The sequence below is a fragment of the Sinocyclocheilus grahami genome, unplaced genomic scaffold (genome assembly GCF_001515645.1).
Source record: "Sinocyclocheilus grahami isolate Dianchi unplaced genomic scaffold, SAMN03320097.WGS_v1.1 scaffold228.1, whole genome shotgun sequence".
Lineage (NCBI taxonomy): Eukaryota > Metazoa > Chordata > Actinopteri > Cypriniformes > Cyprinidae > Sinocyclocheilus > Sinocyclocheilus grahami.
The window spans coordinates 1,031,229-1,058,365 of record NW_015505407.1 but is presented as its reverse complement, the minus strand read 5'-3'; the positions used below and the strand labels follow the sequence as shown (position 1 = coordinate 1,058,365).

The following is a 27,137-nucleotide window of genomic DNA, read 5'->3' as shown; positions in this document are numbered from 1 at the left end:
ATCACGCAGCAGAATAATAGTCCTCCACTGCTGCAGTTGTATGGATTCTTAACGCATTTATTGCAACTACATTTAGTCTTTTTTCATCAAACAAACAGGCTAATGAATAGCTCAACACAACTCATGCCTGGGCAGAGTCTAGACAGGGCTTTCTTCTGTGTAGATATAAATTCTATTCTTTGCATCAGCTGGGCATGGCAGGGTATGATATGACAACTGTCATAGCCTACCCTGGTCCCCCAGTAAGTCTGTTTAAGTAATTAATTAATTTGTTTCAAAATAAATATTTTAAACACCAAGACAAAAAGGAAGGAATAATAAATTGGCTTGGGTATATATAGGCCTATGTTCACGCAAGAACTGTCATTCTGACTGACAACCGGAGAACAACAGATATTAAATAGCCTACTGTTAGAGTTATATAATGTAGTCTTGTGTTTTATTAAAATTTATTATAATTGATATCTCAAAAGGATATGCACTGCAACGCAAGATTTTCATAAAATATAATAACTTATAATAATAATAAATATAAGCAATTTCAGTTTGTTTATCACCAAACCCTCCAGCCGTTTTCTCATTTTTCTACTTTCAATATTAAATCAAAAAACGAATGATCGAATGATACACGGATTAACACCGACTCGACTAGAATAGCTGAATTCGTTTGAGTCTAATCACTGAAACACCAATTTATGAACAAATTCGAATCCTTCAAGTCAAAGAATCGTTCTAGGTGAATAGTTCACAAACTAACCTGGCACATTACAATCAGCGTGGTTTGCTTAACGTAAGTATAATGCAAAACTAAAGGCTTATTTCGTTAGGTTTGTTCGGTTAAATCAGTTTAAAGAAGGGGAAAACAGCTGTAGTGCACGTAACACATTTCTGATTTATTTCCTCTCTCCCACTTACTCTGATATGCAACAATTTATATTTTTTTCATTATGGGTTTGATCATTTTCAAAGCAACATCACTTATAACTGTCCATGTATTTTTTTTTCTTACACAAAAGGTTTTTGCTGACACCACTGAAAACTAATCCAAAAGGAAATAAATATTAGTGCAAGTTTGATTAGTTATGGACATGAGGTCTGCTACAAGCCTTGTTTTCTGTGGATGAGGGAGTTCAAAAATGTATTAAATTCACATGATATGTCTCTTTATTAGGCAAGTCACCACAATATGGAATGGCACAGTATCATACTATCCTATGGGCTCAAACAAATGAAAGAAATAATCACAATGGGCTATATTTACAAGTAAAAGACTTAAAATTAAATAGTATATTTGTTGGGGAAAATACATTAATTAGAAAATCAAAAAATGTACAAACTTTTTTTTTGTTCTCTTCCATTTTTAAAAGATGAGGTGTTAGTGTTTTTGCCATAGCTCAATAGTTTTCACTTTTTGTTCATGCCAGGTCACGTTTTGATGAGTCCCTCAAGGAAGTCCTTCTCAACCATTTCCTCAATGTTCTGTCTGGCCCGGCTCCAGAAGACTTTCTGGCTCTCCAGCTTGCCATCCTTGCCAGGGAATGGGCCGTCTCTTGGAGTAGGGCTGTGATATGGTCCTGAGCGGCTGCTGCCTTTACTGCTGAAGACATGACTAAGAAGGTTGAAGAAAGGGAGGAGCTGCTCCATGCTGCGGATCACGTAAAGGGTGAGCAGGAGCTGTCCAGGCTCCCAGGATAGAGTGCGTGTGGAGCAGTCTTCCTCTGGATTTTTCTAGAGTTAATGGAGGTATTCCCATGAGAGTAGTGAACATCCTAGGCTTAAGAGCATTAGCAAATCTACTGAATAATCTATAAATGTTATAGGCCCTATATGCCAATGATGTGGAATGAATCTCTATTAAAATAATAAGGCACAAATAGGACAAAACTGAATAGATTTCCATAGTTTAAGGTCTGTCCACACGAACGTGGTTATTTTTTAAACCGCAGCTTTTTCTACGCAGCAGCAGGTTACTGAAACCGAACATTTTTGAAAACGCCTGCCAGGGTGAAGATTTTCAAAAACTCCGGTTGCAGTGTTATCTGTGTAGTGCAGTGTAATCTCCACTTTACCTACTGTAAACTTTTTGAGGCTTTTGATTGGCCAACATGGCTTTACGATTGAGATTACATCGCCACCTGTTGGTTTGGCATGCTCTTGACAGTGCTTCATAACATGCGTTTGCGTTTTCATGTGGACGGAGATTTTTTTAAAAACGGGAGAAAACTCAGTTTATAAAAATACCCGTGTACGTGTGGACATGGCCTAAGGCTGATGATACACGGGGCAACTTTTTAAGCAATGTTGCCAGGCAACTTTATTGCCGCTAACGGGCAACCAGATGAGACACATGGCCCACGACCGATCTAAAGTATCCAGATAGACATTTGTTATCCATTCTCAAAGTGAAAGTGCCCAAGAAACATTGCTTAAAAAAAGTTGCCCGGCAAAATTTCCTCATGTATTATCATCCTAAGTGTATATCGTGGTGACTGTTACATGGTTGTATTACCTTGGCTCTTTTTCTCAGCAGTTTGGCCAGTCTGACAACATAGGGCTTGAACTCTCTCTGATGGGTCCCCTGTCTGCGGACCTCCAGACCAGAGTCATCCGAGGCTTCAGGGACGAAAGCCCAGCGATACCTGTGGTATAGAGTAATATTATTTCCTTCACATTAAATATGCTCAATATTTGTGATGAATTTTATCCATGAAGAAGTACAGAGAGTGCTGGAACAGTCTAAACTGAGGTTTTTGAAAAACACAGTCTTGAGAATATACCTGAACAGACTGAACAGCACTCTTACAAAAGAAACAGCTATTGCATTACTTTTAAATGAATTTCAGAGTCTCAGGGTGGTTTTGTTAATGACCTTTTAACAAGAAACATTGCTGCCTTGTACTAAAATACATTTTAAGCATTCAGTGTGTAAGGGCACCCACATCTGGAACTGAGGCAGACTCTCAGAGGGCAGAGCGAGGGCCAGGTCCAGCAGCTTGCAGGCAGACAGATAGAGGTTAAGCCAGCGCTGGCTGTTGTAGGAGGTAGAGAAGCCGTTGCCCCCTGAGTATGTTGTCTCAAGCCCTGCAACCGAGGGACCCGAGGTCCTGAAGAGAAGCCAGAAAGCACATTCATCAGTATTCCACACACAGAATCACCCATAATGTCTTACATGGAACATGATTCTACTTCTAAAATAAAAAAGAAAAGATAAAATAGCTGAAATAATGAGGAATGCTACAGATTTTAATAATGGATACCTGGTGATGTCCTCATCTGCAGTGAGTTCCTGTTCCATAAGTAAGAAAACCTGAACCTGAAGGAAGAAACAAACAAACAAGCCTATTGAACTTTGCCAAAAGAATGAGACAAAAAAGTCCACCAAATAACTATTCCTCTTTAGATTGTCCTTGGGAACTTCTGTTATTTCAGCATCAGAGCTTACAGCTTACTTGTGAGATGTTGCTTGTGATTATATGTAATGTGTAAATGACAAGGTGTGTCATATCCTCACCAGCTCAGTGATCATAGTGGGCCAGAGTGAGGTCAGGTGCTGGGGGGACATGCGCAGTAGCAGCACTCTGAAGAAGAGGAAGACCTGAGCATGGAGGATGGGCACTTGAGGGAGTCGTAGGCTCTCCACAAGACGCTCTGAAATGACACCAACATTTTATTTAGAACTTATTTTTATGCTGTGTCAGGGTACAAGTAGGCCTGTCGCAATAATCAATATCGACTTATCGCGCAACATATGTACATGACCTCAATCATTTTTGGTGATGCAATATATCGCCCATTATATTTACTTATATTAATGTCACCATGTATTTTACATTCCACTTGCGCCTGTGTCTTTTGCAGCTTCTCATACATAACGTGGTGTAGTCATGAAGTGCTAGTTCAAATTTAAAAAATGCTTCTACAAACAAAGTTTCATCTGCAGATACGTTCTTGTTTAGGGATCTGTGCCTTTGTGCATACGGACATCTGACTGCTAAGTAGTGATTGTGTTTTTCAGCAATAGTGTGCACCCTTCATTTACAGAAAAAAGAAGGTCAGGGAAAAATCTGTTGATGGAAAAATCTACATACAAGTTCTTTGTGCATTTTTCTTTTTTTCTACTTTGCACTTTTTGTTAGAAAATGTTTATTTACTATTCAGTTTTTTTAAGGTATCTAATATTTTGATACTTAATTTCCATGATCTAAATATTCTTAAAAATTAAAAGTTTGTTGTAATTTGGAAGTGTGTAGGCCTTCTTGCATTATTATGCTGTTACATTATGATTATATATTCAGTGGCATAAAATGGTCTTTAAAATGACAATAATATCGCTTATCACAATTATTTCTGTGGCAATATATCGCACAACAAAAAGTTGTTATCGTGACAGGCCTAGGTACCAGTGCAATTGACCAATCGGTAAGCCCCGCCCCCCTTAGTTACTGTTGCGAACTCGGACAAACACTGAGTTGCTACTGTCTAACAATGACAGCTGTCTAGTGTGAAAACCTTGTCCCTATATCGTTTTGATAAATTTTGGACACAGAAGGGCCACCATTCAAATGGGACTTAAATATGCCATAGAGGGATATATAAAAGATTTGAAAATAAATATTGTGGGTATTAATTTGGAAGCAAGGGTTTACAGATTACAATGCAAGCGGGAGAAGCCTCATGCTACGTTCGTCACGATCGCAGATAACAACATCCCGGATGTTGTTATCTGCTGTTCACACTGTTCATGTATCGCAGGGTACGATTAAATGAATTTACATTTAACCAGTTTAATATGACGAGACAGTGAAATGTAGACCTTCGTTTATGTGTTTTTGTCCTACACTGTACAAGACACGAGAACAGTTCGCTATTTAGGTTTGTGGACTTACTAACTTTAACGTTAGCTAGTTTTAGCCAGAGATACCTTGCTAAAGCACAAGATGACATTAACGTTCTGCTTGAGCAGATGAAAATTGTAACAATGAGAGCATGACAACCAGAAAACGAACATTTTTGTCTTCATTGGGATTGGGGGTGAATGCTTTGGGACATTTTGCTCCGTTTTGTTTTGGTTTAGGAACTAGAGATAAAATTAATTCCATTGCCTATCCTCTCAGGATACCTGAAATCACTGTTACAAGTGCCCCAGGCACATTTTTTTTGAAGCATAAACCCCATAAAAACGATGCGAGCTTCGTATCTTCCAATGTTTCTCTTTGGCGCTGAAACCTACAGACGTCCGAGTTCTACTCCCCGTGCAACTGATACTCGACTGCCATTGGCTCATCTGCGTTCGAGGGGAGGGGCTTACCGATAGGTCAATTGTAGGTTCATTTAGTGTCATGCTAAATGAATTCCCGTATCTCATCAGAAGATGCCGCAGCACTTCTAGTGAACAACGTGCTCGAAGTGTCTAGGGATACAGCCCTAGAATCTTACAGGCAAGTCTGTAAGACATTGGCCTTCCAGAAGCAGACTTTGACACCCCTGATTCTGAGGGTGTGGAAAGAGCGGAGTCAGTTTGAAGTAAAGCAGGAATACAGCATAGTGGTTCTCCCGAAAGCACAACTGAACTCACTGAAATCAATGGATGTTTGTACCTTGGATGTCTGGCAAGTACTTCTGGTACTGGTCCACCTCACTGCTGTAGATGGTAAAGGCCAGTCTTTTGAGTAGCATGGCTCTCTGCTCAAGCTCTGCATCTCGATTGGTGAAAAGACTCAGCGAGCTGCTCTGAGCCACAGCAACTCGGGCTGCACATATACAAAATGTTAGCAAGTTCCTCTCTACAAAGCTCACAAAAAAACATCAGCTTGATGATGATGAATAAGCAATAAGATGGGCGCAGCTGGATAGCCCATTTAGTAGAAACGGAAGACTCACTCATCAGGTCTCTGAAAGTGGTTTTGTCATGAGTCATCGTGTGGTCTATGATTGCTCTCCAGCTGAAAGAGAGAGATGTGGTCAACTAGAGGTCACATTGCCCTGTGAGTGGCAGTAAAACCGCTGCAACAAGAAGAAAGGACATGTTGTGCTGTACAGTACTCACTGGTTGACGCAAGAGGAGTCCATCTGGAAAAACGTATGATCCATAAACAGGTCGAAGGCTTCTTTCTTCCAAGCTCTGCGGGTGTACTGATAACCACTGAGGCTGCTCAACAGCTGGATGCATGCACGATAACTGGGGGCATTGTGAGCACTGGCGGAAAGGGGGACAGAGCAACAAGATCTTGATCGCTATAATAATTTTCTATGAAAAAAATAAACAAGACACTGAAGCAACTTCAGTAACTTTGTGTCCAATTAATTGACAATTCCTCATCTTGTGTTTACAAGTTTGAATTTTGAAGACTAAATACCTATGGTTGCGCAGGTAGGGCACAACATAATGCATAAGGTTGACCAGCAGAGGAATCACTCTCTCCTTCTCATCACTGTAGAAGACCATATCTAATAGATGTGCCAGGACCTGCAAAGACACCCATGGAAACATGAGCACATTAATGGCTTTCCACAGAAAGCCAAATCAACACAACAAAGCAAATAAAGCAAAAATACGAGACGCGTAGGGCAGGGCACAACCTCTGGTGACCTGTGAATGTTCCTTGTGTGCTTGATATCAATACAACATTCCAATTTCCCTACAAACATCTGCTAAACCCATAAGATTTGGAAGATTTGTGGAAGATTTAGATTATGTGTACTTAAAGAATGAAAAGAGTGTGAATGTGGCATCCTGCGTTTACCTCAGCCAGCAATGTGAGGGCGTGAACGCTGTACACAGATGGAGTGAAGCTGGAGGCCTCCATCACTGTGAGCATTAGATCTGAAATGTGCATACTGTTATTGAGAGACTCGCCATACACTCATGCAGATGTGCATGCTAACATGAGTCGACATACATGGAATATGCCTTACATAAACACTGATACACAGTCACTGACCTTCAACATCGGCCTCCAAACTGGTCCCATCCACCATGATCTGAGGGGAGGGTTTGACCTCCAGGTTTCGCCTCAACCATGTGGTCTGTTCTAAGGATGAGCCTGCAATCGTGCCAATGGCCTCTACTATCTTATGGGTCACATCCTGGGGAATCATGGTTTTGAGCAATTAAAAATACACGTGTACGAGAAACAGTGGACACCATGTAAACCATGTAAAAAAACATCCTTTTAATGGAAGTAAGGGTAGAGAGTGAGTGAAAGGTCACCTGTAGCTCTCGCTGGTCTTTCTTGCTCTCCAGGGTGGGATTCTTTAGAATAAATTCATTCAATACACTAAAGAAAACATTCAAATTAATTTCTAATACTTGTTGTAAACTTATAGGTGTTTATTTATTATTTAACATTAGCAGGAAAGGCTATTTTATGCCAAACACAGAGTGTAGAAATGTACAAACAATAAAACAATTGTATACAATAATTTAACAATATTTTCTAACTAAGAGATCTTATAGATCTTTTCTATCTAAGAGATGCATTTATATAAGCTTTTTCATTTTCATATTTGATATAATTTTCCCAGGAGAAATCTTTTTTAAAATGTCCATTAATTAAGTTTCTGAATAAAATGTTGCCTAATATTTTAAAAGGATTCCAATAAAATGTGTTTTATAGTTGATGAAGTCTTACAAAATCACATACTGGAAATTCAGTTTGTGATCTTTCAATAAATATATGTGTAAGCCTAGAGCAGGGGTGTCCAAACCTTTTTTAAGGGGGGCCAGATTCAATGATGTGGACACACTGGGGTGGGGTTGGGGGGAGGGCATTATAATATATATATATATATAAAATACAAATAATATATTTCAACAGACAAGCTGCGGGCTATTTGAAATTCATCCACGGGCCGTATTTGGCCGGACTTTGGACACCCCTGGCCTAGAATGACCAAATTGACATCTTGTATACATAGTTTGCCCATGTCTATTGTCAATATGAAACCACTGGGTAAACTTTTCATTTAAAACAGGGTTTACTTCATATAATTTGTTATTAGACACATTCGTTGTGTTTCATTTTCCACCATTTATAAGTAAAACCACTAAATGAAAGAATGGCTGTGCTAGTGAGAAAGCACTTACCCTAGTATAAGGAACTGTCCAGGAGCAGGCAGACTGAGCTGCACAGAGTCCTTTAGCAATGCCAAGAGCGATGGCCAGCTATCAACTAGACTAGACACTGGAATCCTAAAGAAGACGAGACAAGGGCAGTGAGACTGACAGGGTAATTTAAAGAATACATTTGGCATATACTGATATTAGTGTAATTCACTTGCCTCTGCACATAGGCATAGAAAAACTGAAGCATGCAGACTTCCAGGGAAAGATGCTTCTGTAAAATTAAGAAAGGCAATGATAAGTCTTAAAGCCACCTTCAAAACCAACAGCAGTAACTGACAGTGATTGGAGAGGAATAAAGAGAGTAGTCAGGGTATATTTGTTACTTTACCTTCTCTTTGGCGATGGCTGGGGGCTGCTTTAGGACTTCCTTCACTGTCTGTATCACAGTCTCAGTTCGCATGGCACTTACTGAACGAACAAGTTCCACAAGGAGAAGCTGTTCCTCACTAGCTATGGGAATTACCTAAAACACAGGCACACACATGAAAGATGTTTGTTTTGTAGTTTCAGGGCAGAAAATTAACCAATGACTTCTGGTGTAGTTCATACCTTGTTCCTAGATGAAGTTGTAGCCTGCTTCCTTTCATTCCACACATAGGCAATAGCAGCCATGAAGTGAGCCCCATGATTCATTGAGATTGGGCCCAGCAGCTCTAGAATTTGCTGCCTGAGATTCTGTGGACAACCCGTGAAAACACTTCTAGTTAACACAGCACATGGACAACAAGAAGGATTAAAGCACAGTCACCACATGTCTTAAGACACAAGTCCATTCTCCTCATGGTACCTTTGTGGATCCTAGGTTGATGTTGGAGGTGGAGCAGGCAGAGGCTGCAGCTGGCCTGTCAGAACTGTCAGCCAGATAGAGGACGCCCCACAGCAGGGTTACGGAGGACATGATGGTGTGCAAGATGGAGAGAATCCCTGCACGGGCATCTGCAAGGTGCTTCTGATCTACATTTGCCTGCAGCTGAGGAATACATGCACATAAAGATGAAGAAAAAATCTAATTCAAAGCCCACACCTAAGCACTGATTAATACTGAAAAACTGTTACACTCATTGTTACATATACAAAAATTATATATTAATAATAATTATTCTTATTATATTTTACTCTTATCATTCATTCACTTATTTTGTCCACTACATTCAGCATTTAAAGGGTTAGTTGACCACAAAATGAAAACTCTGTCATTAATTACTCACCCTCATGTCGTTCCAAACTCGTAAGACCTTTGTTCATCTTCGGAACACAAATTAAGATATTTTTGATGAACCTGCATAGACAGCAACGCAACCGTAATGTTCCCAGGTCCAGAAACGTAGTAAGGACATCGGTAAAAACAGTCCATGTGACATTAGTGGCTCAAATTCAGTTTTGCGAAGTTATGAGAATACTATTTGAGCGCAAAGAAAACAAAAATAACAATTTATTTAACAATTCTTCTCCCCCGAGTTACGTCTTCCGCCATTTTGGAGAGTACCCAAGAGTATAATCGACGTAATCAGCATTGTTTACGTTCGGGGGATAAAGCGCGAGCATTAACGTAATCTGCGTAATCAGCGTTGTTTACGTTTAGGGGATAGTATGCATTTTGATACTCTCTAAAAATGGCAGAAGACGTAACTCGGAGGAGAAGAATTGTTGAATAAATTGTTATTTTTGTTTTCTTTGCACTCAAAAAGTATTCTCACAGCTTCGAAAAACTGAAGTTGAGCCTCTGATGTCACATGGATTGTTTTACCAATGTCCTTAATACGTTTCTGGACCTGTGAACATTACAGTTGTGTTGCTGTCTATGCAGGGTCTAAGAGCTCTCACATTTACTCAAAAATATCTTAATTTGTGTTACGAAGATGAACGAAGGTCTTACGGGTTTGGAACGACATGAGGGTGAGAAATTAATGACAGAATTTTTGGGTGAACTAACCCTTTAAGCATTTAGGAGCCATGAAACACAAACATGGCTAGCTAGCTCCCTCACCTGGTGATATTGTGATGTTGGGTCCAGCAGACAATAATGGATTATGGCTGTCATTCCTTCTAGTACAGTCAGAATCAGGTCAGGAGGGATACACAGTGCCATCCACTGTGGCCTAAAAAACACACATTGGCTTTCCCTTAATAAACAAAGTATTACTTCAAAAATGCATAGTATTTAATTTATACTCCTTAAAGTGCCTTTTAAAGCCTGCCATGACATTGTTAGGGCACTGAGGAATTGATGATGAACAGTGACCTCTTGTGGATGTAAATATACTACCACATGACATCAATCCACAATAACCACTTAGTTTTTTGGTTTGTTTTTTGATATGTTTGTGATTATACTCTTTATTGACCATTTTTGAACTAGTGTACTTTGCAATATGTCACTGTTTCTCTGCTACATAACTGAAGTGGATAAGTACCTGGTGTCCGTGAGGCCCGTCTCGTAGCGGTATTGCTGGATAAGGTTGTCGAGGTTTTTGCACAGCTGAAGAGCAACAGATGCAACTACTCGCCTAAGCACTTTTCCCATGTATGGCAGAGTGGCTGTGATAAGTCCAATCCACTGTGGGTGCATCTTGCAAGCATGATGCTGATGCAGGGCTCGGATCACAGCACACAGAAACATGCCTTGAGCTGTGATGGGTTGCCCATGCAGGTATTGCAGGGAAGTCATAGGTTGTTGTGGGTTGACATGCTCTACCTCGCCTCCAATCAGCTCAAACCCAGCCCCGGGGACATTAGGTCCTCCACTAGACCCAGTCGACCCCGGACCTCCCTCACCACCCTCATCCACTGGGATCATCACACGGTGCTCCAACACCACCAGGCTCTGCAGCAGACGCAAGAGTTGTGACTGTATGGCGCTGCAGTTGTCCAACTGGTCCTCTGACAGATTTATGACACTGTCCTCTGAAAGGCCCTCCTCAACCGCAGCCACATTGGTGCCACGGACACGGTGTTCATGCCACTTCTGTACACTAAAGATGGTGGAAAGCAAACAGTGTAGCACTACCTTCTGCACCTTGCATTTAGACAGTACGTCACAAATAAAGCTCGCAAAGCCCTTGGCTGAGCCCCCAGTGACCTTGACGAGCTCACTGAAGAGCAAAGTCAACACCTCCACGCTGGTCAGTTGCATGGCATGGTTGCCAGCCAGGTCCTGTGATGTGGCGGCCACATGGGCCGAGTAATAGCTGCGCAGAAAATAGAGGCAAAGGGAAATGATGATCTCCAGGAACATGGCACTTCGGAAGGAGTGGGAGTGAGAGTCCTGCGAGATGGGGCAGTAGAAGTCTTTTCCCATGACAGAGACGCGATGGCGTGCTAACAGGTTCTGCAAAAGAGAGAGCTGTGGCGTGTATGTGTTGTTTATGCTGGTGGTGGAGATGGCACTCACAAATCCTGCTGGTGACGCACGTAGCATGGCTGCAATGGCAGAGAGCGCATGTAGAGTCCGAGAGGAGTCATAAAGCTGAAGATACAGCAGCACATGCTGGTATAGGGGATGGATGTTAAAACGAGGAGATGACCCAGAGGTGTGAGATCCTCCCGCCCCACCAGCAGCCCCACCACTGGGTGACCCTATGTCACTCTCAATCTCTGACACCTCCCCTTCCCCACAGCTGTACCAGTTTTCCAGGTCAAGACTGTCACCAAAGAAGATGCTGGGTGGCCTACTCTTCTCGGCCTGGTTGGTCTTGCGTCTCTCTTCATCTTTCCTCTTTATCTTTTTGATTTTGGGCTTGGCTCCTGGAGCTTTGTCAACAAGACGCTCCATAATCTTGCCCTTTAGGCTGAGCTGTGTGCTGCTGTGGCTGCGCTTGCGGTGTGGGTCATCAACCTGGAGACTCTGCTCGGTGGCAGCACTGCCACCACCATCCGGCAGTGTAATGATCGAAGGGGAGGAGCTATGACGAGCAATGCCTTCCCGATGTTCCTCTTCCCCTGAAGCATCAATTGACGTCACAGCCAGGAACCCCAAGGTTCCCCCTGCAACCAGTTCTGGAAGCGTTCTAGGTTGGGTGTTGGAGAAGGGGGCAAGGGTGATGCATGGCCCATTGGACATATCAGTGGATGAGTTGGAACAGTCAGAGTCTGTCTGAGGCCAGCCATCAAGAGATGGTGTCTCAGAGGACTCTTTCTCCACCATTTGCATCACACTGTCCACTATCTCAAAAAGCACAGCAGACACTGCCTTGTGCAAGGACTCTTCCTCTAATGAAACAGATTGACAAAGTACAGGATCAGATATATTAACAGTGCTACCACCTCCCTCCAGTTCATCAAAGCTGCCATTGTCTACAGTGGATGATTGAGAGCCACTTGAATCTGTGCTCTGGTGCTCCCCCTGCTGATCAGGAGGTTGATATTCGCCACAGAGCTGCAGGTTCTCACTGCTAAGGCTCAAGAGAGAAAGACGGTCACTCAAAGGGTTAACTGTCAGACTAAAGGGTTCCATATCATCCAATGGGAGGCATCTGCTACATGTTTGGACACCCCTGTGGCCATTCCCTGATATCTGGCTATAATCTGCAGAGGAGACAAATGTATGTTTGTTAGCATATACTTGTTTTGATAAATAAATGTAGATACTAAATCTAAACTGCTAGAAGAATCCTCTTACTTTCAGTACAGCCCATATCCATCATGTAAATAGGTTCAGAGCACTCTTGTTCTGGTGGGTTGGGAAAGACCTGGGTCCAGTGGCGCTGTGCTTGAACCCGTTGTATGGATACACGATGGGTTTTGGGGTGCAGCAGCAAAAGCAGTAGAGGTTCAAGAACACGAGCTATGTCATGTCTCTGCAAAATCTGGTTCAGCCAGGCCCTGCCAACAGCACTTACAGAGCCATCCCAATAACCGAGGCTATCTAACATGATAAACAGAGACCTACAAGAGGAAGAGAACGGTGATGTGATTGAACAATCAGTGAACAGTGTCTTGAGATAATTCTCCAAGCCATATTTGTTTTTGCATAATTAGACTTCATCTACCATAGAAGTGCTGTTACCTGTCAAAGGTCCGATTAAAAGGGGAGGACTTAGTGATATTCAAGTCTCTGGTTAGGTGCCAAAGAACTGAGAATTTTACATGAGCCTCCAGACGTATTCTCTAAAATAAAATATGGTAATAGTTGTGAAAACAAATCTGTGCATGTATACTTGTGCAACTCTATGCCAGTTGTTAGTGGGGTGTCTGTGGGGTGCATGTATGACTGACCCTGTCGCGATGCATGAGCTGCTGGCTAATGACATCTTCACAAATGCTGGGTGAGGGAGCCAAATTGTGAAGCTGGTAAAAAAGCTCCACACTGCGCTTGTGGTACTGGGGGGTCTGCTCTCCCAACTGATCCCATAAAATAAGGGCTACACTCTACAGGAGAGAAGCGAGAAGGTGGTCAAGATAGAAGGAAAGACTACAAGAGAATGCAAAAGAGTAAGGAAATAATTCACACCTTGAAGAAATTGGTTTTCTCTGCAATGTACTTCAAGATACCCTGTGTGAGTGGTGGTCGAATCACCACTGCAACACGCCCCTGGCTAGGACTCATTGGCTGGCCCAAGTCTGGACTTGCCACACGCTCAGCTGTCACCATAGCTACAGACTGTGTGAGTCCAACAAGGTCCATAACAAGTGAGATAGCCACTGCTTGAATACTGAAATCAGCAGCTGAACAGCATGCATCCATCAGGGTCTGAAGCCACAACGCTGGCTGAACACTCTCACCTGTTGGGCAAGCATTGGCACAATACAAATATGCTACATAAAAGAATTTCGAGTGTAAAACAAACCCTGTATTTAAATAAATTATACTCATTAACTCATTAGAAATGGCAGCAGAAGATAATTTTACCTGCCTGCTCCTCTCTAGTGGGTGATGACTTCAGGTTGCCCTCAGCAATGTAGACTGGAAAACTGGAACACTCCAGGAAGAGCTGGCAGGCAGCCGTGAATGCAGCCAGACACTCCATCTGCTCTGAAGACATCTGCTCCTCAAACCCACTTGTGCATCTTTTATCAGCCACCACAGTTAGAGTGCCCATTTCTGCACTGCAGCTCTTCCCTGGCTCTGTCTGACCACCTGGGGTAATGTAAAGCCTCACTAGGCAAGAAAGAAACTGCTGGAAATGCTCAAGGCAGCACTGCATCACTGGCTTGTCCTGGGGCTTGATGTGGGCTGAACTACTGAACCCAGATTTTGGCTTAGGCTTGAGTTGGATAGGTGCATCTTCAGGGCTGCAAGCATCATCCTCGGGATGTTGCATGTTATCAGGTTGCTCCCCACGTTCTGCCTGGTACTGGATGAAGTCAGTGAATCCACTTTCTGACAACTGGCTGCTGGAAGCATTCTCGCCATCATCGAATACATCAGTACTGCCAGAGACTTCAAGGGTGACTGGTAGAGACTGAGAAAGATAGGGAATGAAAAAGTTTATATTCATTACTCTTACACATTTGGTCAGGTAAGACTTTAAGCAGCCTAATTATATAGGGCTTCCTTAAGGCTGACTATTTGGGCATCCTACCAACTAGTCCATTTTGAAAATTTGTAGTTTTGCAAATCCCTATATGCATCATGTCAAAAATATTGTATTGTTATAAACTCAGAGAGACAGCACGGCTGCAAAGATTTTTATGCTTGTCAAATCAAAAGCCATTTCTTGCCCAGACCACATCACTCGCAGCCCTACAGTTTTACATGAAGCCCTTCCCATCTCACTGTGGGTTGGCTATAAAACATTCAGACGTCCACAACTAAGTGGTTCCAACTGTGTAGCAGCACAGAGCCAGACTCAGGTGGCAAGCAGTGCACTGCATGAGCCCCAGAGGAGGAAAAGGCGAAAGCTTGAGAGGTTGGAGGCCAATTTCACCTGAGTGGAAATGACAGACTCTTAGGCCTCAGAGGCTAGACTTGGCTCCCACTATAGAGAGGCACTCAGCTGTGCATGAATGTCTCATCCCTAATTCCCTTGCTTGCTCTCCCTGCATGCAGGCACCATCCAGAGAGTCTGGCATAATTTCGATGAAGCTTCACTTAAGATAGAGACACATAACCCTAGAAAGGTAGCAAACAGGTCATGGTGCACACACACCCTAACAAACTTATGTCATGAGGAAGGACTATCCTGTCTATTGGCCCCAGAGCAGGGAGTCAGTGGAAGACATGCACCATCAGGCAAAAGGATGGTTGTTTCCAGGCCAGTGCTTGTATAGTAAACAGGCCATATTGGCTTGTCTTTAACAGACTAATGCTGTAGGGACTGCTTTCAAAGACTTCAAAACAATTAGAGACATTCTAAGTTGACAGAGTTACTGTTGATATTGGCAGTTAGATAAAGTACTGAGTGATGTACAAAGTCAGAGAATAAAAGAGTACATTTCAGCACTGAACTCTTAACAATTAAATCAAGCTACTGTTTAATCTGCACTACATATATCCTGTGTGGAAAGCCTAAAGACATTGTACATGAAGCACAGGGCAGAGATGAGAGTGACAGTGACACACTGTCTATGCACTGGTGCCAATGTATTTCCCTAGTTGGGTTTGAATTAAAGCTTCTCAAAACCACTAAAATTAAAATTGGATTCTATTACTTTCTTTTGATTTATTTCATCAGTTACCAAGGGAGGCGTAAATAGTCAGCATTTACATATATTAAAAAATACTAATAAATATTCATTACTAATCAAATGATCGCAGAAAACTCACAATTCTCACAATAAAAGTTCATAGAAATTATAGAAATAAAGGAGGTCCATCCTACTGTTACCTGCAGGTTTGATTACTGGACAGAGATATTTGTTAAAATATACATCACATACAATATACTTCAACTTCTAGCTGGAATTTCAATTACAAATTTTTTGTGACTTAAGAATTATTTTTAATTTTATATATTTATTTGTTTGAATTTTTCAGGTCTGGAAATCACAATTTTAAAATTCCCATATATATTTCTAGGTTTTCCATGACCGGAGAATCCCTGAAAAATACTGGATACAGATTTTAGAAAATTATTTTCAAGATAACATTCAAAAAAGAAAATTCTAGATGATGATGAAATATTTTAGAGCTGCACATAACTAAAAAAACAAACATTCTATTGACATTTTCATGTATTTTCCAGGTTTGTCCCCAGTCTTTCCATGACTGTGTAAACCCTGCATATATTATGCTTTATATTATGCTTAAGTTTATAATGTACTGATAAAGATGTAATTTATATAGAAAGTCAGTCATATATGTGAAAAAGCTTGGAGTATGTATTCACTGAACATGTTTTAATGATTTGATTGTCTGCTCTCACCCTTTTCTCATCTTTGTCTCTAGCGGAAGGGGTAGTTGCAGCAGAAGGTGGACCAGAGGGCAGTGCAAGGGGCGACACCAGAGGGGGCTGGACTTTGCTGAGGATCTTCGAGCAGAGGCACAGACAGTGGGTGAGCTCTCTGAGGCCCAGGGCCTGCAGGTGTGTGGTAAGAGCAGAAACCATCCGAAGCAGCAACTGAGGTAGGTGCTCTGTCTGGATCTCAATGTACGTCTCCTAGACAGGCAAAAAGACAGAAAGATATGAGTGAGGTTCAGTTCTACGTTAATATTATGGCAGCTGGAGGTCCAGTCCTGCATTACAGTCAGTACTATACAAGAGTGATGGTTAACAAAACTGCAAAAGAAAATAAGAACAATTTAGGCTTTATGTGTGCAGTAAAGAGGGTCACAAGCTTTTTAATTGGTGGGCACATGCAAGTTTATGGTTCTACCTTCCGCAACATCCATAGATAAACATGATGAGCAATTATATCTTAACATTTTAGAAATATTATAACAGTATATAATTTAATATAGCAGCACAGAGACATTTTCATTTTTGTATCACTCCGCTTATCTATTTTCATGGCATTTCAGATCAGAGTATGTGAGCAGTGTGAAGCTGAAGTGGCATTTATTTTTGTCTAGAGCGAGATGCAGGATTTTTAAGCAGGGAGCAGGAAATAGAAAACCTGAAATGATTACAGGCACTTTAATATGGATGTTACTGGTAAGGTAGCCAAACAATTAGAGTGAAGTGAAGGTGAGGTGAAGAGGCAAGTAGGAGCAGTACCGTACCTGGCAGATAACCCTCATGCTTCTAGTAGGCTTCGAGGGAAGAAAAAGAGAATAGAGATTTTCAGACAGACAAAAGCAAGCAGAGGCCAGAAAACACACTTCAGAAACCCTGATTGGTTCATTCACAACCAGTGTTAGAGAAACTAAGACTCTAAAACTGATCTCTGAAACTTTCACAAGGACATCAACACACACATAAAAATTTTTACACATGTAGAAAATGTCTAAGCTATGAGGCTAAGAAAATTAAGTAGTTTAGTTGCCTATAACTAACATACAGAATGACCAATGGAGATTAGACCACATAAATCTCAGCATGTTTACTCAAAGTTACGTTCTTAAAGTAGAAAATGGATAATGGGGAATAATAAAGCAGGGATCTAAACATTTCAATTGCTAAATTATCATATCTGAGGGACCGTTCACACGACAACGTTTTCAGCCAAAAACAGGAAACTTTTTATGCGTTTTTGCCTGTTCGTTTACGCATATTTTTGAAAACGGGTTTCAAAGTGCAAGTTTTTGAAAACACCACCGTTATCGTTTCTGTGTAAACCCCCAATACGGGAATCTTTGAAAACAGTGACGTCATGTGCGTGCGTAGTACGTGTTAGGTATGTAGACATGCACAGTACGTGTCGATTTTAAAGGCAAGCGCAAAAAAACATACACAACAATGGCGGAGTACATGGTACTGTTGTTGCTGCTCAAGAGTTTGCTAACGCTTCTTCAGAAAAGTGTGGATTTACTTCACCAATATTACAACCAACAGCGGAGATGCATATACAACATATAATAATCGTCACTTTCCTACAGGTACTGTTTACTAACAAGGTGACAGTGCCAACTACTGGTCTGGCATACGTAATACAGTGTTTTTGGCCGTTTTCGCGGATATGTGTAAACGCGAATCGTTTTGAAAACGTTGTCGTGTATACGTGAAACTTTTTTAAAACGCAAGGGAAAAACTTTTCCGTTTTTGACTACATCGTTGTCGTGTAAATGTAGCCTAAGTGTAAAGTTTACCAACCAAAGATACAATGTCCAACAAGAAGTCCACCAGCTCACAGAACTCAACCAATGAGCGTGCTGACATTTCAGAGCTCACAGTCTTTCCAGGGTTATGACTGCTCTGAGTCCACCTACAAAAAGAAAAAAAGGTTAAGTAAGAATGGACCAAAAATGCATTATGTTTTTCTCCCATTATCCCACACACACCTGCAGCACTCCTCAAACCAGCGTGCAATATAGTCCCACATGTAGTAGGGCTCAAAGGAGTTAAACAGGAGGTTGGCAGTTTTAATGAGCTCTGCTGTTTTCTTGTTTTCTCTTAATTTGCTGAAAAATAACACCACAAAAGATAAATTTACACTGAAAATATTGCATTACAACTGCACAATTGTAAAAACTATTAGTGAGACAAAAGCAGTGCGGACCTGCTAAGCTGAGTTTGGTCTTTGCTGAAGGGGTTTTGGTTCTGAAGGTCCAACTCAGCGCGGCACTGAGTGTGCAGCGTGCGAAACACTTCTATCAGAACATCCTCTAAGATTGCTGGGCCTTAATAAAGTGGACAAAAATGTATCAGGGCAATTGCAAGCACTCGTTGCATGAGTCTAAGCATTTGTCTACCAAAGGCATCATGTAATAATGGCTGTACCCAGCTCAGGCTTGTCGAGAAGGCTGATGAGAATGCGAAATGGCTTTAAGTCGTGCATCAGGATGCTCTCCTCCTCCCCTCCTCTAGCCTTCCCCTGCAAGATCCCCACCATGGCCTACAAACACACAGATAAATTTAGGCATGCACTGACAAAATCGCAAAAATAGCAAGTAAGGGTAACTAAAAATAGCCTTACTTCAAAATTAGCTGAAGATTAAATTTAACAGTGTTATTAATTAAATTATTAAAGTTCTTAAAGTTGGAATGAAACTGAAGTAGCAGCAGATTACTTTCTACTGTATTGTGACATATATCCAGTTTACCAGATTATCGTAAAAAAAAAAAAAAAAAAAAAAAAAAAGTGGGTCAGGGACATCTATCCATCGATTGCAGAGTGGATTTTGAGATGATCGAATTATGACATTTTGATTAAACATTACAAGGTCTATATATATATATATATATATATATATATATATATATACACACATACATGAATGAATCAATCACAATAATATCTATAAAATGCATTTACAAAATAGACATTTCATGCCGACTTAAAAATTTAACTTTAATTGAGCATTAGATGACAGCAAAGTTAATCTAAATGTAACTAAAGTATTCAAGATAGATTCCTCTGCATTTCCCTTGAGAAAAAAAGTTGTCTCCATTATACTGTGAATGCCTGTGCAAGTGTGTGCGTTTCAGCTCTTTAGGGATTTCACACTTGGTCACACATGGCTGCACAGACAGAGGAACAGACGGTCCCTGCAATAACCTACTTCCCAAACAAGCGAGATCCAACAAGTGGCCCAAACCAGATGGCACACAATCAAACAATGCCCCCTCCAATAAAACAAGAGAGGAAAATGCCAAAAACAAAACTCCCCCTGATGAAGCCCCAAACTCAACCCCAGGGGTACCAGGATGTTTTAAACGCATGGCACTGAATGGGTCTGTCTGTGCCTGCACTGGGCCCAGTGTCTCACTGCAAGCTAAACCATGCATACAGACCACATGGAGAGAAGTGAAGCCTCACAGAGTGGCCTATTGACAAAATGTGTGCATGCACCTGTGTGCCACTGCAGACATGACATAAAAACAGTTTGAACTTACAACAAAAGGAAACTCAGTCAAGAAGGAAAACTTTAGAAGTTTCTTCACTGCTTTTGATTTCTCTGTGTCTGGAAATATTTGTTTAGAGCACTATGAACACCAGGGATTTCTGATGTCCCATTGATGCTCAGAGCCCAAAACAACAAAATGAGCCACATCAATCCTTTTTAATTTGAGACATAAAACTACATTTGGATTGCACCACTAATACAAAAAATGGGTGATACTCTCACGGTTTGCACTTTACATTCTGCTTTGTACTTATACATTTCACCTTACCTGAACGAGCATGTCCTTGGAATAAGTGTTGAAGTAGTGTGTGACGTGCTCTTCTGGATTACTGAGTCGGGTGCTACGAGGGCCTGCTTGCACACCATTGTTATCAAAGCCTGAAACACCACCAAGAACACAATTAGCACACTGACATGAGCACAAAGATGTTCAGTTTTCCTAGACACTTTTGTTGACTTCCAGTGATACGAGGAAATAAATAAAGAAGTGTTTATGAAAATATGATACCAGGCTACTTGTAGAAATACAAACTTACCGCAATGTTCATCCACAGTGTATGGACAGCAAGTAAGAGACAAAATAAGGTCAACCAAAACAAAATTTCAGCAAATTTGAGTTGTTTCTATGAAGTTGTCAAATGAAGTACAGTGTGCACTGCAACTGTTAACTGTCTTTAGTGAGCAAATTTTTTCATAATTGCCAATTTGCTGGTTTTCCAAGGAAATGTGTTTGTTTTTTTAGCGCTAATGTATATTACCATTCAAAAGTTTGGGGTCAGTAAGATCATTTTTAAATAGAATACTTTTATTCAGCAAGGACACATTAAATTGATAAAACGTGCTCCTATTATGCCATTTTAAGATCACTAATATTGTTTTATGAGTCTCCTAAAATAGGTTTACATGCATGCAAGGTCAAAAAAGAAGTAACTTTTCTCAAAAAATAGATTTAATTTTACCTAATTTCTAAATGATTCGTAAACGACTCGTGCGAAGCAGTTCAAAGAATCAGTCTCTTTAAACCCCTCCTTTCCGTGAACCCTTACTGCTGTGATTGGTCAGATGGCGCAGTCCTTTGTGATTGGTCCAGAGCGATTGGCTCTGGATTAGTCTACCGCGTACAGCGAGTGTCAGAAACGAAACATTGCCATGACGGAATGACAGCCCTGGAGACTTGTCAATACATAGAAAAGATGGTATCGATTGTATCTTACCAATTTGAGCCGGAGTCTGATGATGAAACGGTTGAAGTGCCTGATCGACAAGAGACTGATTCACAAGCACGACTGGAGCAGGACGTTTCTCAGTGGTAAGTGTCAAGTGTTAACAAGTTTGTGGTAATTATAAGATGTGATAAAACATATTTACTCTCACAGCGTAGGATACAGCGTCTTCTCGACATGATGTTAACTACACGGAAATTTTGCTTGTTTGTGGGCAAGCAAGTTGGCGACGTAGAACGTGGGCAGACATTATGCAAATGTGTTACTTTGTGACGTAGAGCCGAATAAAATTTGAATTCCTGACGACTTGTTTTGATAGACAATAACTTTATTTATCATGCACTGTCGGCTTCACAACTTTCAGATAGTTTATGTTCACAATCACATACAGCTACATGACACACTGCTTGAAAGTTAATATTCAAAAAGGTATAATAGGGGCACTTTAAAGACTTTACAACGTAACAAAAGATTTCTATTTCATTTAAATGCAGTTCTTTGGGACATTACATAAAACAGTCATTTGTAATAATAATTCAAAATTGTACTCTTTTACTGTAATTTTGATCAAATAAAAGCAGCCGTGCAGTGTATCTGCTTGTAGATATGCAAACACAAGCAAAACTGTTTGTTGGCAAATCATTGGAAAGGAATGGCATATACTGCTGTGATTGGTCAGATGGCGCAGTCCTTTGTGATTGGTCCAGAGCGATTGGCTCTGGATTAGTCTACCGCGTACAGCGAGTGTCAGAAACGAAACATTGCCATGACGGAATGACAGCCCTGGAGACTTGTCAATACATAGAAAAGATGGTATCGATTGTATCTTACCAATTTGAGCCGGAGTCTGATGATGAAACGGTTGAAGTGCCTGATCGACAAGAGACTGATTCACAAGCACGACTGGAGCAGGACGTTTCTCAGTGGTAAGTGTCAAGTGTTAACAAGTTTGTGGTAATTATAAGATGTGATAAAACATATTTACTCTCACAGCGTAGGATACAGCGTCTTCTCGACATGATGTTAACTACACGGAAATTTTGCTTGTTTGTGGGCAAGCAAGTTGGCGACGTAGAACGTGGGCAGACATTATGCAAATGTGTTACTTTGTGACGTAGAGCCGAATAAAATTTGAATTCCTGACGACTTGTTTTGATAGACAATAACTTTATTTATCATGCACTGTCGGCTTCACAACTTTCAGATAGTTTATGTTCACAATCACATACAGCTACATGACACACTGCTTGAAAGTTAATATTCAAAAAGGTATAATAGGGGCACTTTAAAGACTTTACAACGTAACAAAAGATTTCTATTTCATTTAAATGCAGTTCTTTGGGACATTACATAAAACAGTCATTTGTAATAATAATTCAAAATTGTACTCTTTTACTGTAATTTTGATCAAATAAAAGCAGCCGTGCAGTGTATCTGCTTGTAGATATGCAAACACAAGCAAAACTGTTTGTTGGCAAATCATTGGAAAGGAATGGCATATCATTGAAAACAGGGACAAAAATAAAAAGAATGGATGGCATACAGTTTGTGTGTGAAGTGTGGGTATCTCACCAAGCAGCCAAGCATACAATCTACGGTTCAGGGACATGTCTCTTCTTAGAACGACATGAAGAGCTGCACATAGAATTCTGATCATGTCTGGACGTGTAGCCTGAAATGAACCACACAGTTACAGTATAATGCATCTTAGCGTTTCATTTCTATGTCAAATACTTTAAACTAACATTTCTATTTTGTGACTAGTGAATAGCTCATAATTCAAACCAAATCTACAAATATCTGTTTTAAAGGTGGACAGGTCAATTTTTTGCCACCTGAGAAGCAACACAGCAAGATCTTTAAAAGATGGATTTTGGCAAGAAATATAGGAAATATTTCTATCATTGGGACAAAATGAGAGGTAAAATCATTTTTAAATCAACATTTTTTAATCCGTTTTGTTACCTGACTCATATGGAAGGGAAAACAGAACAGGATAAGATCCAGGGTGCTCCTCTGCACTAGCACACTGGAATCCTGTACAGATGTGCTGACTGCTTCCACCTGATGAAAACAATGATATAAACATCATGTTCAGTGGTGTGCAATTGAACAATTTCTATATTTTGAATCATTCATTATTAAAGGCTGTTTTGCTTGCATTATGTCTATTGATCAGTGTACCATCAGTTCGATGTCACTGCCAATGATGTACAGCTGGTCCTCCATGGATAGTTTTCTGTTAAGGTGCAGTAAGACGAAAGACACTCCTGGCAAGCGCACAGCAGGGCTGGTTAAGATGCTGCCCCACAGGGCACTGTAGAAGGCCGGCTGCTCCACAGCTGCTGCCACCTTTTCTAGCAGGGTATTGGTCCTTTAGACAACAGATGAAATAAGTTTAAAGATTAGAGATGCACACACAATATATCAGGAAACATATCAGTTGTCAGCTGATAGTGGAGATTATTTTTCTTTATCTGTATTATTCAATATAGGATATATTTTGGCCAACATTGGATATTTCACTGCACATGCTCATTTGTTCTATTTATACATTTAAATTTCCTTAATTTAATATTTTTTTAAGAATATTTATTAGAATATACAATACCGTTCAAAGGTTTGGGGTCAGTACGTTTTTTTTAAATAAATTAATTGTTTTATGCAGCAGTGATGCATTAAATTTACCCAAAATGACAATAAAGATGTTTACATTGTGAAAAAAAAATCTGTTATTTTGAACTTCTATTCATCAAAGAATCCTGGGGAAAAACTTGCATCACGGTTTCCACAAAAATATTACACAGCACAACTGTTTTTAGAATTGATAATAATAAGAAATGTTTCTTGAGCACCAAATCAGCATATTAAAATTATTTCTGAAGGATCACATGACACTGAAGACTGGAGTAATGGCTGCTGAAAATTTAGCTTTGCTATCAAAAGGATACATTACATTTAAAATATAGTAAAACCGAAAACAGCTATTTTAAATTGTAATAATATTTTACTATATTACTGTTTTATTATATTTTTGTCCAAATAAATGAAGCCTTGAAGAGCCTAAAATCCTTAAAAGATGCATGAAAAATATTTTTAAAATGGCACAGTAGTGTACATATTAAATAAACATGAAACTTGTACATTCTAGATTAAAAACCTTTTCTTTTACCTGTCATAATACTCTGAGCCCTCCTCCAGACCAGGCAGTACACCGGTCAGGAGTCCCTGCAGGCCTGGTTTAAGAGTCTTCCCCAAGGGCAGGTAGTAGATCTCATATAACCCAAGTAATACTGGCTTCACAGACATAGCAGCATTGGATAGTAAAGGGAAGAGGCCAGAACTGAGGAGGAGGGTGAAAAGGAATATATTAGGCACTAAAAGTCACTGTAGCAGAATAATCAATCTTGCACAATCTCTACCTATAAAGGAAAAGATCCTTTGCCAGGCGCTTTGGTCCAATGATCTTGAAGATGATTTCATAGGTCTCCAGGGCCTTGCGGTGAACTCCGCTGGGCAGCGCCGGGTGGAGACATTGGGCCAGACGCTTTCCAATGGTCAATTTCTTGGGCACAACCTGATACTTGCCATTGTTTTGCAAGACCTGTCCACAAAATACATAAAATAAGATCAGTAAAGCATCTGCCACATTTAGAAGTGCTCCTAAATGTGATCAAGGGGGTGTAGAAAAAGACCTTGTTGAGCTTCCCGAGCGCTGAGATCAGATCGGCCCATTCACTGGAGTACTCAAAGTTTTTAAGGGCCTTATCTACCGCTGCCACATAGTTCCTGTATTTCGAGTCACCGAGGAGTTCCAACTCCTCTGCATTCATCGTCCTTCACAATGGGACTAAAAGCCAATTCCAAGGTCACGTACGAACATCACACCTTCAGTGTAAAGGAACAAAGAAAAAAAAGTTTGCACAAAGGTTAAACTCAATCAAAAGGAGTGTACTCAAAGAGTAATATTACAGTGTAGATCACATGCTTGATAATGGGGAAAAAAGAGCTCACACCCAGATTCCAGTACACTCAACATTAAAGGGATAGTTCACTCAGAAATGAAAATTCTGACATCATTTACTCATGCTCACATTGTTTCAACCCGTTATGAGTTTCTTTCTACTGTTAACCACAAAAGAAGATATTTTGAATAATGATGGTAACCAGTTGACGGTATAGCCATTGACTTCCATAGTACTTTTTTCCCCCATACAATCGAAGTCAATGGCTACCATCTACTTTTTGGTTACCAACATTATTCAAAATATTTTATTTTGCGCTCAACAGAAGAAACTCTTACAGGTTTGGAACAACTTGAGGATGAGTACATTTTTGGATGAACTATCCCTTTAAGCTTTAGTGTATGGTATATTTTTACACTCAACCAAACACACTTTACTGTTCACTGTCACTGGTGAAGATACTGTGAGAGGCTGTTGAATTATTAACAGGTGTGACTCAGTTGCAGGTGAGCCACTTTAAAGCTATAAAGGGCAAATAATAACAACAATAAAGCACTGAATGGGGGAAAAAATATATACAGCCATATTTTTCTGCACTCTAATCCACCCTTATGTTATTTCCCATGTTACTGAAAACATGAATTTCTTTGAAAAAAACTACTACAATAGAAATGAATACCATGCATTAAACCAACAGTTCATCCTCAAAACATCACTAACTCACCCTCATATTTTTTCCAAACAATAGGACATATGAAGAGCAACCTCAGTCATCGTTCACTGTCATTTTTTTACACAATAAAAAATCAATGGTGACTGAGGCTATCATTCTGCTTGAATTCTCCTTTTGAGGTCTATTGACGAAACAAAGTCATACAGGTTTGGAAAACATGAGGGTGTGTAAATGATAACAGAATTTCTATTTGGGGACAAACTGTCCCTTTAAGATGCACCATAACATCCCACAGGTTTTACTATAGCCAAAACAAGACCATAAACTGAAGCCTTTTTAAATCATCCACACTTTTCAACTAAACTGAATTACATTCAAAAATCCAACAAATTGTACATAGTATCAATGCATCTGGCAGGCTGATTGTCACTTCCCACGATCGGCTGATAGGGAACAATTGACCAAAATAATGTGATGAGAAGGCCCCTATGAGGTCCTCAAAAGCAGTTAGCTGGTGTGACAATGACGAATGAGTGGTTCATGGTAAACATATCTCCAAATCACCCCACTTGGTACGATATCTCCCACACACAGAGTGAGAATAACCATCCAAACACGATCATAAACACACGCTAACAGCTAAGCTACTGTACGTTCGGTGTAGAGCTGCGGATAGTCTCCAGTGAGCTGCTGCCGCTGCTTACCGTTGTCAGCGATTTTTTTGAGAAGGTCTGAGTTGTGAGGGGCTGTCTGTTTTTGTTAGTCTTAGGTGGATGTATGGATAGATAGATGGATGAATGGTTGGATTTATAGGTTATGAACGATGTACGGCCAAATGCGACGTCGGTGGTGGGTATACTGACAGCAATAAACGCTTTCCCGGATGCCGCTGACGAGATCACATATCTGCTTTCAGTAAAGCCATCTGTTATACCGCAGCGTTAATGTTGACGTCGGTCCAGGTAGCGTTGACACTCTGCGGATGAAACCATTTTTGATGAAAGTCGTCGACAGGTGAAATGCTTTGTTCTGCGCATGCGCGAGCAGTTCCGAGCTTTAAAAAAAAACCGTCACTCTTTCATAATAAAAGTTTTTCTTTTAAAGCTTTATTAATTCAATGCCACAAGAACATGATGTATTACATATTCACATTGTTAAATTAACATTATTAGCTGCCAGAGGAAAAAAAGAGAGGAAAAAAGAAAGAAAATTACATAACGTTCAATGCTTTCAGAGCAATACATGTTTTCAGTGCTTTTTTGTTTTT

At 40.4% G+C, this 27,137-nt stretch overlaps 1 protein-coding gene across 4 annotated transcripts; it reads right to left on the bottom strand.

The window, feature by feature from the left end:
• Positions 1–1,141: 1,141 nt before the first annotated feature.
• LOC107597122 (protein dopey-1-like) lies at positions 1,142–26,908 on the bottom strand. Of its 4 annotated transcripts, none has more exons than XM_016288060.1 (38): positions 26,575–26,908; positions 24,928–25,120; positions 24,655–24,836; positions 24,405–24,575; positions 23,417–23,606; positions 23,198–23,296; positions 22,805–22,904; positions 20,278–20,387; positions 18,883–18,997; positions 18,662–18,782; positions 18,444–18,563; positions 18,256–18,367; positions 17,226–17,255; positions 16,429–16,662; positions 13,974–14,526; positions 13,575–13,846; positions 13,340–13,492; positions 13,131–13,231; positions 12,744–13,009; positions 10,540–12,649; positions 10,113–10,224; positions 8,913–9,095; positions 8,675–8,800; positions 8,454–8,588; positions 8,281–8,336; positions 8,087–8,191; positions 7,211–7,277; positions 6,942–7,086; positions 6,744–6,823; positions 6,357–6,466; positions 6,047–6,196; positions 5,881–5,942; positions 5,598–5,750; positions 3,512–3,648; positions 3,258–3,313; positions 2,940–3,104; positions 2,510–2,639; positions 1,142–1,728 (listed from the first exon to the last, which is right to left on the bottom strand). In XM_016288060.1, the coding sequence occupies exons 2-38, from the start codon at positions 25,063–25,065 to the stop codon at positions 1,426–1,428; spliced, it is 7,452 nt and encodes a 2,483-aa protein (XP_016143546.1). In that variant the 5' UTR covers positions 25,066–25,120; positions 26,575–26,908; the 3' UTR covers positions 1,142–1,425. The 4 variants fall into 4 exon arrangements, with proteins under 4 accessions (XP_016143546.1, XP_016143548.1, XP_016143547.1 ...); XM_016288062.1 differs by having other exon boundaries at positions 20,278–20,360; XM_016288061.1 differs by having other exon boundaries at positions 26,734–26,908.
• Positions 26,909–27,137: the final 229 nt, after the last annotated feature.